Source organism: Mastigoproctus giganteus, chromosome 12 (genome assembly GCF_048544385.1).
Source record: "Mastigoproctus giganteus isolate SK-2022 chromosome 12, ASM4854438v1, whole genome shotgun sequence".
NCBI classification, from domain to species: domain Eukaryota; kingdom Metazoa; phylum Arthropoda; class Arachnida; order Uropygi; family Thelyphonidae; genus Mastigoproctus; species Mastigoproctus giganteus.
Window position 1 is genome coordinate 176,545,702 of NC_143586.1, and position 14,022 is coordinate 176,559,723.

At 38.7% G+C, this 14,022-nt stretch overlaps 1 protein-coding gene across 2 annotated transcripts in view; it reads left to right on the forward strand.

Moving 5' to 3' along the window:
* LOC150077616 (membralin) overlaps positions 1–14,022 on the forward strand; it is a 280,598-nt gene that overhangs the window by 82,425 nt on the left and 184,151 nt on the right. For both annotated transcript variants that reach the window (XM_090385657.1, XM_090385658.1), the window contains exon 5: positions 4,607–4,729. In XM_090385657.1, coding sequence (XP_090241783.1) covers positions 4,607–4,729 — 123 coding nt within the window. The remainder of the gene's footprint in view (positions 1–4,606; positions 4,730–14,022) is intronic.

The following is a 14,022-nucleotide window of genomic DNA, read 5'->3' on the forward strand; positions in this document are numbered from 1 at the left end:
AGGCATTGAATGAGGCGTGTTGGGAATGGTGGGAGGTGTTTTACGAAGATCATTAATACATGAGTTGGAAGACAAATGGGATGTTAGCAGATCAGCTTTAACTTTGGCTGAAGTGACAACAGAACCATCTGGTTTTGACAGAGGTGGGAGGAGAGATGGGAAAAGTTGCAGCCAATAGCTTTGGCAAGAGTCCAGAATGCTCGGCTACCATTAAGGCAAGAAGCAAGTTTTCTACTCTTAGCCTGTTCAAAATCTAGTTTGGACTGATTAATGACTGTTTTACAATTGTTGCGAGCTTTGGTGTAGGCAGAAAATGAAACTGAAGAATTGGAAACAAGCCAATTACAATATGCAACATTCTTCTCTTGAACAGCCTTAGCACATTTATTGGAAAACCAAGGTTTAGATAAAGGATGTGATTTTAACGTGTAGTGTGGGATAAAGGATTCCATTCCTACAAGAATAATTTCACTAACACGATCTGAGCAGATGTTGACATCAGAAGTTTTGAAGTTATAACCTATAGTACTAAGTACTATAGGTTGTAATAGGTCTTAGCTGCCCAACTCAACACCAGAGGTTACTCTTGCGCACCGGGCAACACAGTGGCAATCTTCAGGGTAGAATGCACTGGTCCCACAGGAACTAGTTATCATTGATGACTCAATTGTCAGGGAAATGGGTAATATATTGTGCAAAAAGTATAGGTGGAATAGGACGAGGGTATGTCTGCCAGGGGCAAAAGTTGATGACATTGTAGAGCAGATTTCATCTTTTAAGGGCAGAAAAGGTGATGTCGTTGTACACATTGGCACTAATGAAATTAAGTGTAGGAGACCTGCAGATTTACTTAGCAAGTACAGGTCAATGTTCAAAAAAAAAGTTGCAAGTTAGGGTTAAATTTTAGAGTTAAAAAAGTGTCTGCAATTCTGCCCAGACACAATAGGAGGGAGTATGCAATGAGAGCCTTGTCAATCAATTTGGCTCTGGAGAGGTTGTGCAGGCCTCATGGGGTAGAATTTTTTGCAGCTTCGTCTGCACTTGTTAACAGGAGAGATTGCTTCTAGAGGAATGGGATATACTTAAATAGAAACGGTGCAAGAATATTTGCTGATACTATCGAGGCAGTGCTAGGTGGGTCGAAAAACTGCTAGCTTGGGGGGGGATTCACAGACTCCGCCTGCATCTACTGTTAATGGATTAACAGTAGATGCAGATTGATTGATTGATTCGGTAGTTGTTGGCGCATCGGCTTCTGTGGCCATATTGCACCTCCCAAGGTTTTTGCAGTACTTTGATCCAAGCCCGAGGCGGGAACCGAACCCGCGACCTTTGGGTTGCCGGGCAGGTATTTTACCCACTCGGCTAGCCCGGTCGGCTAGATGCAGATGGAGGTGGAAATAATTCTTGCATTGCTTCTATTAGAATGAGTAACAGATTGGAAAGCAAGTTGCTGAGGATTTCAGGAACTGCTGGGACTCATGAAACAAGTAAATACAGAGGCCATGTTAGAGTAACTGAGAGTAAGAGCATATACACCAATGTTAGGGTATAGTAAATAAATTTGAAGTGCTGGTTAAAGACATCCAAGGTGGATATTGTTAGGATATCAGAGACGTGGTGTTTCTCAGATATAAGGGACGCAGAATTGGAATTTGGGGAGTACATTGTGTACAGAAAGGATAGACAGGATAAGAATGGAGGAGGCGTTATGCTGTTAGTTAAGAAACACATAAAATCTACGGAAGTGCATCCAGGTTGAAATAGATGGACAGTGCAATGTTGAGTCAGTTTGGTGCGACATAAGCACTGGGAAAGCAAAAATGAAGGTAGGAGTATGTTTTAGCCCTAATGACTCTGATGACTACAATGAACAATTATACAGAGAAATAGAGTGGGCCAGTAAATCAGAGTATCTTATAATGGAAGATTTTAACTTCCCATATATAGATTGGAACTTGTGGATTGGTCACTCACACACTAACAAGGCTTTTGTGGATTTATTGGATGATTGTTTTCTGCAGCATGTTAGAGAGGCAATAAGAGGGAGTAACAACTCTTGATCTGATTATCAGCAGTGACTATTCCTGCATTAAGAATTTACACATAAAGGAACCATTAGGTGGTAGTGATCACAGTGTACTGATGTTGGAATTTCTTAAAGGTGTAACTACCACCAAGGTGTAAAAGGAAGGGTTTTTGCTTTCGTAAAGGTGACTATAGTAGTATGAGATTTTTTAAATTCTATAGAGTGGGATCAACTGATGTTACCAACAGCAAATTCTAAATGGGAAGCATTCAAGGAAGTAATCTTGGAAGCTACTAGTCTTTTTGTTCCAACTAAGAAATACTGTTCTAGGTTTAGGCCCAAATGGATGTCAGATGAACTAATGAGACTCGTTGCAGAAAGAAAAATGCATGGGATGCACATAAATTGTCAGGCGACACAGAAGCCTATGGTAGATACAAGCTAGTCTGTAATCAAGTCACAAAGGAAGTTATGCAAGCAAAGGCAAATAATGAGAAATCTTTGGCAAACGATACAAGAAAAAACAGCAAAGAATTCTTTACTTATATCAACTCTAAAAGGAAAGGATGAATCAGATTGGTCCACTTGATATCAATGGTTTAACTGTATTAATCATTTTCAGATAGCTGCCAAACTAAATGAGTATTTTGCATCTATATTGACACATGAGAAATTATTCAAGGAGGAGAGGGCCAGATGTTTATCAAACTCTCTAATAACTGAGAGAAAAGTGGAGGAGAAATTGTCAAAGTTAAACATAAGACAGGCACGTGGGGTAGATGGGATCTATCCAGTTATATTAAAGGAGGTGGCAAAGGAAGTAAGTAAACCCTTAGTCATAATTATGAGAGCAGCCTTGGACTCAGGGGAAGTCCCCATGGACTGGAGATGTGCAAATGTATCTCTAATTCACAAAAGGGGATTAAAGGGTGACACAAGTAATTACAGACCTGTTAGTTTGACTTCTGTTCCAGGGAAAATAATGGAGTCACTGGTTAAAGAAGCATTGCAGGATAATCTAGACAAGACAGCAGTAATAATTCAGACACAGCATGGGTTTGTTAAGGGGAAGTCTTGTCTAACCAATTTGATTGGATACTATGATGTGGTCACAAAGGAACTGGATCCACTTTGCTCTCAGTTATTACAAAATCATTTAACTCCCTGTTACAGTTTGATAAACATCTGGCCTTCTCCTCCTTGAATAAAATCTCATGTGTGAATGTAGATGCAAAATACTCATTTAGTTCGGCAGCTATCTGAGAATGATCATTTACAGTCAAACCATTGATATCAAGTCGACCAAATTGATTTGAAGTTTTAACATTGCCAAATACCAGGTACTGCATATGGGTAGCAGTAAACCGAGATTAATGTACTTTGTGGTAGTACTACTACACTGATAGTAACAGAGAATGAAAAAGACCTGGTGGTAATTGTACAGTCAGAAATGTTGTTCTCTGAGAAATGCGCTCAAGCAACTAGCACAATTCACTTGTTTTTATCAGTGATTTAGAGAAATTTTGCCAGAATTGATAAGGAGGTGATTATCCATTGTATAAGGTGATGTTTAGGCAACATCTCAAGTACTGCGTAGGTCTGGAGGCCTCCTTTTGGGAAGAACGTAAATCCGTTGGAACAGGTGCAGAAAAGAATTAGAAGCTTACTTGGAGGAACAAAAGAGTACTCTTAACAAGAAAAACTTGTCCTGCAAATTGCATCGTCTGGGAGGTCTGATTGAGGCATTTAAGGCTATGAATGGATTGAGTAAGCTCAATGCTGACTCGTGCGTGCGCACACACACACACACACACACACACACACACACACACACACACACACACACACACACACACACACACACACACACACACACACACGAGAGAGAGAGAGAGAGAGAGAGAGAGAGAGAGAGAGAGAGAGAGCGCATAAATTTAAAGTGAGGAAGGATGATTTCTGGAAATATGGTAGGTAGTTGATTGTCGAACAAATTTTAATCTGGTGTTGTGGAAGGAGTTTGGGTAGTTGAATAAATTTAAGAAAGATCTAGAATTAGACAGATTACCAGAGGGGATAGACATATAGAGATTTGGGAAGTGCAGGGTTTTTTTTTTTAATGTTTTCTTTTTGCTGGTGCTTTGTAAGCTTACTTGCCTTATTTGCTACCACTAATATTAATTGTTTCTTAAAGTTTCTGCACTTCTTATTCCAAGCCCCTTTGTGTATGCCAATTGTCATTAAACATCTTTGAATCTTTTAGCTAATAGTCCTTTCTTTAATTTTAGTTGTATGCCTATTAAGAATTCCTCTTCCATTTTATATTTTTTTGCTTTGTTTACTGCTTTAGAGTCATATCCTGATTATATCTGTGTCTTCTTGAAATTAATTGTTATCGTATTGCTTGTTCTCTTGCCACCAAATTTTTAATGTAAATTTGATTTGTTTTACATTTGCTTTCAATCCTGTTATATGAGAGCAAAATTAAAATCTATATTAAAAGAAATCTTTCTGTTCTATTGTTCTTTAATCTATATAGCTATATAATGTAATCTTGATAAAGCTAATACTTTGTTTCAGATCCAACTCAAGACCAATGTTTTGGAGACTGGTTCAGTCGATTATTGCTGGATGAATTTTTGGGATATGATGATATATTAATGGCCAGCTTGAAAAATTTAGCTGAGAAAGAGGATAGTAAAGGTAAATCTGCATAAAATTAAGAATAAACTTAAAATCTTAACCACTGTTAAGATGGCACTAGGTGTGCTTTATTATTGCTCTAGCAGTAATAAAGCTAATGCTCTAGCAGAGCAATTATAATCAGTGGCCTGGTTTTGTGTTCAGTTAGTTTTTTTTTTTTTTTTTTTTCTTTTCTCTCCCCCCCCCACACACATTGGCTAAGCTAGTTTGTCTCAAACAATCATTGCATGTTTTCTATCATCCCTCTCCTCCAAGTAAGTCTGACTTGTATATTCTGCAAAACAGTTAAATTTATGGTTTGTTTATTTTGCAAAACAGTTACTCTGTAATACAAAAACAGTTTGTATTACTCGTAATACAAAACAGTTATTCTGTTTTACAGAGTAAACAAAGCATGGTTACCTTCCTCTGTGAAGTGTCAGTATGGACATGTCATGGCCATAGTTATCATGCTCAAAATATAAAAAAAAAATAAATAAATAAACCTATTATTTAAGTTGGGTTAAATGACATTCTCTTTTTATATGTTTATTCAATTCAGGAAAAAAAGTATAATAATTCTTTTAGCTGCTTTGTTTGAAAGATAAACAAAGACAAACAAACTTTTGCCTTTAAAATGTGATTTGAGCCAAAAATGTGGTAGCACTAGTTTAAAAACATCACAATGTGCACTTGTAGAAGAGAAAAATATGTTAATTACACTGATGTTAGTATCAGAAGTGACAAATGATGCAAAGAAACCAGCTTATACATCATCAGCCATAAAACACACGCACCCATGCTTCTCACATCTCTTATCCATCTCCTCCAATAATTTGTCCATTTCTTCCTTAAATTTATTCAAACTGCCAACTTCAATGCCAGCATTGAAGTTGGTAGTTTAGCAACAATCAACTACCCTCTGGCTGAAAGCAAATTCTGCACAATTCCTGCAACCATCCTTCCTCAATTTAAATTTATGCTCTGTTATGCATGTTGTTTGAGCAAGGGGAAGGGTGCCATTAACATTTGGTTCTCAATCCATTCAGAACCCTAAACAACTCAGTCAGGTCTGCAGGTGCCTAGTTTTCATGTGTTTTGATATTTTAAAGATAATTGCACATTTTTGCCCTCAGAAATTCTTTTCATCTCTTGTAATTTTTTTTTTTTTTTTTTTTGTGTGCGGAAGGGAGGGGATTTGGTATTGAAAGCAACAGGGCGAGTTTTCTGCATGAAATTATCATACAAACTAGTAGTGTGATTACTTTTGGGTGTAGAATATTGTTCCCTCCTTAGCAAAAATTATACTCACGGTTTTTAAGAATACTGCACTATAAAGCGTTTAGGGCATAAGCCTCAAGCTATGGAAAAGTCTAGACCAGAATACTGCACCTGAGAGGGAGAGAGGTTCTCATTAGAAATGTAAAAGATCATATATATATGGCTATTAAATGTGACTGCATGTGCAGCTACTATGCACCAAGCACCACCACCTGTGAAACAAAGGCACATCATTTGCCCTTGAACCTTTCCCTAGTTGTCTGTCAAGTGACGTTCCAACATGCTCATTCACTTTGCAGTGAGATAGGTTTTTATTACCTTGTGTTTTTGCAGTTTTCTGGAAAAATGATAGACAAAAGAATTGAACAATGAATCAACCTCAAATTTTTAGCAAAATTGAAGAAAACACCAAATGAAAGTTATGAATTTTTACATTGTTTATGGTGAAAATAAACTATGTGAATGGCAGAAAAGATCTTTAGAAGGAAGACGTGGAAGACGATGAATGAATAGGCCATCCAGTGCCCATGGAAATGTGGCCGGATAAGGACATTGATAGCTATCAGGAGGTTCCCCTAACTTTGTGACGTAATACAAACTCTGTAAAGTGAGTGTGTCGTGCGGTTTTTGTAGCATATTGTAGTGTTGGGTTATGTTATTCATCTGGCCATTTAACCTAGGGGACCTGGGGAACACCACAGACTCCTAGATTTTTTTCCTGGGCACAGAGAGCCAGGCCAAGAAGAAGGGATTCAAGCTCTGGTGGGGCGAACCCTGGCATCCCTTGAGTTTCCAGGTGGGACCCAAATAAAAAAAAAATTATTTGGGAGATAGGTGAAGAGTAAGAGGGTGGAAGATGGGAAGACTTCCATCAGGAATTTGAAGTATGGGGAGACAAAGGGGCACCTCTGCAAAGGCAGGGGAACTGTTAAGAACAGTGGAAAGTATTTAGGGTGATAGAGCCCACCACAAGAAGATTTGGGTAAGGAGGTGGGGAGGGAGATGGGCAATACTCTAGGATTGAAAAAGGTGGGGGATTAAAGTCATATGGCTAGAGTGCCCTATTTATGTTTGGTCGCCATCTTGCTGCTTATGGTCAGAATCATGTGACATTCTCACACTTGTCAGACCAGTTGTAACCAGTGTAAGCATTCCATGCCATGCCACCTAAGAAAAGGAATCGGCATGATGTCAGCAAAGGCAGTGGGGGCTTCCAAAATGGTTGCCCTCCAACTGCAGCTTTGATTGGAGGGTCTTGTGCTATCCATGTTGGATCCCCCCCTCCCTCCCCAACACAACATATACATACCAGTCAGTCACACACCCACTACACCTACTTATGCACAAGATTTTATAATTTTTTTTTTTTTTATCACATATTCAGGGTGAATTGGAACATCATCGGCTTGGCTGAAACAAGAAGAAGAAATAACCACTTATAAGTTTATCAAGTGGAAGACGACTGCTGTACACCAATGGAAACATTGGTGTACAGCATGGTTATCAAATGAGCTAATTTTGTATGAAATGAAATGGTTATCAAATGAACTAATGAGACTCGTGACAGAGAAGAAAAATGCATGGGATGCATATAAATTATCAAGCGACTCAGAAGCCTATGGCAGATATAAGCTAGTCTGTAATCAGGTCACAAAGGAGGTTAGGCAGGCAAAGGCAGATTATGAGAAATCTTTGGCAAAAGATGCTAAGAAAAACAACAAGGAGTTCTTTACTTATATAAACTCTAAAAGGAAGGGGATGAATCTGATTGGTCCACTTGATATCGATGGTTCGACTGTTGATCCTGATCAGATAGCAAATAAACTGAATGAGTATTTTGCATCTACATTCACACATGAGGAGTTATTAAGGTTTGAAAATGGCAGAAGGTTATCAAATTGTAGCAGGGCACTTAATGATTTTGTAATAACTGAGAGCAAAGTGGAGGAGAAATTGTTGAAGTTAAACGTAAGAAAGGCACCTGGGATGTATGGGATCTATCCAGTTATATTAAAGGAGGCGGCAAAGCAACTAAGCAAACCCTTAGCCATAATTATGAGAGCATCCTTGGACTCAGGGGAGGTCCCCACGGACTTGAGATGTGCAAATGTATCTCCAATTCACAAAGGGGGATTGAAGGGTAACACGAGTAATTACAGACCAGTTAGTTTAACTTCTGTTCTGGGTAAAATAATGGAGTCACTGGTTAAAGATGCATTGCAGGATCATCTAGACAAGACTGCAGCAATAATTCAGACACAGCATGGGTTTGTTAAGGGAAAGTCTTGTCTGACAAATTTGATGAAATATTATGATGTGGTTACAAAGGAACTGGATGCAAAAAATAATTTTGATATCATATATTTGGATTTCAGAAAAGCTTTTGACACTGCTGCGCATGGAAGACTATTGTACAAATTGAGCAGAATGGTATTAAGGGCAAGTTGCTACAATGGATAAAAGGATGGTTAAGTGGGAGAAGACAGAGGGTGGTAATCAATGGGTGCTGCTCTTCGTGGACTAATGTTATTAGTGGAGTCCCACAGGGTTCGGTGTTGGGTCCACTGTTGTTTTGTATATTTATCAATGATATTGATGAAGGTATATCAGGCTTAATGTCGAAGTTTGCAGATGACACGAAGGTTGGCAGGGTTGTTAATGACAGTAATGGCAGTGTGCTACTGCAACAGGATCTAGATAATTTGGGCAGATGGGCTAAGAAGTGGCAACTGAAGTTTAACCTTGACAAATGCAAAGTACTGCATATGGGTAGAAGTAACCCCAGAGAAACGTACCAACTGTGTGGTACTACACTTAAGATGGTAGAAAATGAAAAAGACCTGGGAGTAATTGTGCAGTCAGATATGAAGTTTTTTGAGCAATGCAGACAGGCTGCCAGGGCAGGTCATGGGGTTTTGTCAATGATATGTAGGAATTTTGCTAGCAGGGAAAAGGAGGTGATTATCCCTCTGTATAAGGCAATGGTCAGGCCACGCCTTGAGTACTGCGTACAGGTCTGGAGGCCTCATTTTAGGAAGGATGTAGATTTACTTGAGTGTGTACAGAGAAGGGCAACAAGATTGGTGAGGGGAATGAAGGGATCCTCTTACCAAGAGAGGCTTAAGTTCTGCAAATTGCAGTGACTGGAGACTAGGCACCTGCGTGGTGATCTGATTGAGTTTTATAAGGCCTTGAATGGGTTGAGCACGCTGAATTATGATGGGATCCTTCCACTTATTCAGATTACAAACCTAAGGGGCCATAAATTCAAATTAAGAAAAGACAGATGTAGAATAGATGTGCGGAAATTTGCCTTTAGCCAGGTGGTTAATTGCTGGAACAAACTTCCATCTGTTATTGTGAAAGTTGATAGGTTAAATAAATTTAAGGAGGAACTGGACAGGCATTTGGAGGGAATGGTGTGGTGTGATTTTTTTTTTTTTTTTTTGGCTGATGCTGCATAAGCTCATACACTTGCTTTCTTGCATCACATGCCACTACTACTAACAATGCAAAGAGTGAAGATAGAGTAGGCTTTTTGGTTCATAAAGATATAAAAATATTTTTGAATTCAAAAATACATCACCAAGAGTTTCAAGACTACTACTCAGGATTTCTAAGAGGTACAAACTAAAGGTTATAATGATATATGCACCAATATCGACTCATGGTGATGAACAGGTTGAAGAAATGTATACCGAAATTGAGAGACTTCTATATGAACAGAAAAATCACTACACATTATTATGGGGGACTTGAATGCTAAGGTTGGAAAGAGACAAAACAGTGCAGAAAGGGAAACTATAGGAAATTTTGGAATTGGTGAAAGAAATGAAAGAGGTGAAAGACCTGTGGAATTTACAGAATCTCGAGGAATGTCAGTAAAAAAAAAGTAAAGTGCAGCCATTATCAACCCACTGCAGGGTGGAAGCCTCCTCAACAATTCATGTTGAGGGAAATGGACCATTATCTGCCACCCTGGTCCAGTGCGGGTTGGCAGATCGACCGTATTCAGCAGTCGGGCTTGAACCCCGGTCTACTCAAAGAGCGTGTGCTACTGCACTTCCGCTCCTGCCCACTCGGCTACGGAGGCCGTTTTTTCAAGAAAAGGGTGAACAGAAGTGGACATGGAAGAGCCCAAATGGATAAACAACTAATGAAATCAACTTCATCTTCACTAACAGAAGATATATTGTTAACGATGTTACTGTCCTGAACAAGGTAAATGGTGGAAGTGATCACAGAATGGTAAGATGCACACTTGAAATAGATATAAGAAAAGAAAGGAAACAACTGACTCGAATAAATAATGCAAAGGTTTTTGAGATAACAGAAGATGAGAAAAAGCAGTATGTACTGGAACATAAGAACAAGTTGAGCTTCTGAAGACCTTTCAGAACCAAGATATCGATGAGGAATACAACAATTTTCTGAAAGTGATAAAGCCCAAGAAACGGTCATCATGACAAAAAAAACACTTGTCATGATGAACTGAAGACAACAAATAAAGAGCAAGATAAACACTAACAAGGATAAAATTGAGTATACTGAGTTATGTACAGCCATTAGAAAGAGACTCAGAGAGGATGTAAGAAGATTTAACGCAAGATAAGTAGAACAAGCATTAAGGGAAAACAAGGGACTTAAATCAGCAGTCATGAGCAGTAATACAGAAAGAACAAATGATACTGAAACTGAAGAATAGTGATGATGTATTTATAAATAGCAGAAAGCTACTATAAAGAATTATATAAGGCAGAGGAAATGATGAAAGCAGTGGAATCACAAATATAAGAAGTGAGGAAATGATGCAAGATGGATCACAAATTAGCAACACATACAACATACCTGATAACCTTCCTGATGAGGTAGAGCATGCATTGAAGAAAATAATCAGAAAGCCCCGGGTGAAGATGAAGTTACTGTGGAATTGTTAAAATTGGGAAGAAGAGACATGACACAGAAACTGGAAAGACTCTTCACAAAATACATTAAGAAAGGCATGAAACTAAGGAATGGAATAATGCAATCATAATTTTGCTGTATGAGAAAGGAGATTAATCAGAAATTGGAAATTATAGACCAATTAGCTTGTTGTCCCTTATCTACAAGTTGTTCACAAGGGTCATTACTAGCGAATTAGAAAGAATACTTGAAGAGAATCACTCGAAAGAGCAAGCTTGCTTTAGGGCAGGATTCTGAACTATGGATCATCTTCATGTAATATCGCAGCTAATGGAGAAAGCAAATGAATATAAAACACCATTATGTCTGGGATTTGTGGATTATGAAAAGGCGTTTGACTCCATACAGCATAGGGGAATGTTTCTAGCACTGGAAAGACAAGGCAGGATGTAGGAAGGATGTAGATACCCCATACATTATGATTTTGAAGAAAATATATGAGAATGCTACCTCCTTTATTAGACTAGACAAAAACAGTAGCAAATTTAAAATCGAGAAAGGAGTTCGACAAGGAGACACAATATCTCTGGAGTTGTTTACTGCTGCCCTTGAGGAAGCTTTCAGAAGATTAGACTGTTGCAGAAAGGAGTCAATATGAATGGAGAGTATCTAAATCATTTACGATTTGCAGATGACATTGTGATCATAAGCCAAGATCCCAAAGAATTAGAGGAAAATCTTAATCAGTTATGCAGAGTTAATAAGGATTTTGGACTAAAGATGAATATGGCTAAAACAAAAGTAATGATGAACAAATATGCCACGGAAAGGGATATAATCATTGAAGGAACAGTAATTGAAAACTGGGATTCATATACTTATCTGGGACAAGTAATTTGCTGTAATAATGATAAATGGCTGGAAGTCAAGAGAAGGATAAATTTCAGATAGATAGCATTCAGGAAATATAGTCACATACTGAGGAGCAATATCCCAATTTGTGTGAAACATAAAATAATGAACCAGTGTATACTCCTCACCATAACTTATGGAAGTGAAACTTAGGCACTCACCAAAAGAATGAAAGAGAAGCTGAAAACTACACAATGAAGAATGGAATTAATTAAATTAGGAATCAGACTGTTATATGAGAAGAGAAACACAAATAAAGGACATTCTTATCAAAACTAAAGAACTGAAATGGCCTTGGGCGGGCCACGTAGCTCAAAGATATGAGAGAATGACTAAGAAAATAGCAGAATGGTACCTAAGAGGAGATAAAAGAAAACCTGGAAGGCAACATCGGAGATGGATAGATGAAATTCATGATTTCGTGAGTAGTAAATGGATGGCCCTTGCACAAAACAGAAGGAACTGAAAAGTTGCTGGAGAGGCCTTCATCCTGCAGTGGATTGAAAATGGCTGATCATGATGATGATTCAGGGTGCACATAGAAAAACATAACCACATAGCACTCACACCATTTGCCTCCTCTACTCATTCTTACATACAGACTAAACCACTTTACTATGAATTTGAATGCTGTGTACAATTTTACTTATTTTATTATTATTTTTTAAACTTATTTGGTCACTGTACAGTTTACTCGCATGACCACATCATTCATACTACAAATACAGTAGACCTCGACTTACAATGAATTGACATCCAATATTCTCAGGAACCAATATACTTTCCATACGTTCTCTTATTTTACAGACCGATGATATTTGCAGGTACCGATAGCATTCCAGTATAGCTGGTGCGATACATGGGTGGAAATTTTCAGATGTGTGGTGCACAGAACATGACTTGTATGATTGTTTTCAACCAATTAGCATCTTTGTTATCGTTCAACAATGTTATTGTTCAATGCATGGTGGGTGGAACATCACTTGTACGATTGTTTCAGATCTACGATGATCCGAAACTTAAAGCTTCATCAATCAGTGGCAGTGCTGTGCGCTTTGAAGACTTTACACCAGCAGAGGCTGGTTCGAGTGATTCAAAAAAAGGGCGAATATCAAAAGTGTTGAAAGGCATGGGGAGGCATCCAGTGCTGATAAAAAAAGCAGTCGAGACCTTTAAAAGTGAATTCCAAGAGTTTGTTGATCAAGAGGGTTATCTTCCCCAGGAGGTTTTAACATTGATGAAACTAGCCTCTTCTCGAAGTGAATACCCAGGAGAATGTACATCACTAAGGATGAGGCTAGTTTACCTGGGCATAAGCCTATGAAAGATAGATTCTTCTGTTGGGTGCCAGTGCCTCTTGAGATTTTAAGCTGAAGCGTTTGCTTGTCATCATCATCAGCCATTTTCAATCCACTGCAGGATGAAGGCCTCTCCAGCAACTTTCCAATTCCTTCTGTTTTGAGCACTGGCCATCCATTTACTACCCACAAACTCATGAATTTCATCTATCCATCTCCGCCTTTGTCTTCCAGGTGGTGCCTCCGTAGCCAGGTGGGCAGGAGCAGCAGTGTGTAGCACATGCTTCTTGATTGGACCGGGGTTCGAGCCCGTGACCACCAAATGCAGAGGGGTCAGGGATGACCGCCGCATATTCCCGGAGCAATGTGGCCTTGGTTGCTGATGCTCCTAAAGAGCCAAATAACAAATAACAGTCTTCCAGGTTTTCTTCTAGCTCCTCTTGGGTACCATTCTGTTATTTTCTTAGTCCATCTGTCATCATTTCTCCGAGCTATGTGTCCTACCCAAGACCATTTTAGTTCTTTAGTTTCGATAAGAATGTCCTTTACTTGAGTTTGCTGCCTAATCCATGTGTTTCTCTTCTTACCTAACAGTCTGATTCCCAATATAATTCGTTCCATTCTTCGCTGTGTAGTTCTCAGCTTCTCTTCCATTCTTTTGGTGAGTGCCCAAGTTTTACTTCCATAAGTCATGGTGGGGAGTATTCATTGGTTCATTATTTTACATTTCAGACAAACTGGGATATTGCTCTGTATTTGACTATATTTCCTGAATGCTATCCATCAAAATTTATTCTTCTCTTGACTTCCAGCCATTTATCATTATTACAGCTAATAACTTGTCCCAGATAAGTATATGACTCCACCTTTTCAATTACTGCTCCTTCAATCATTATTTCCCTTTCTGTGGCATACTTG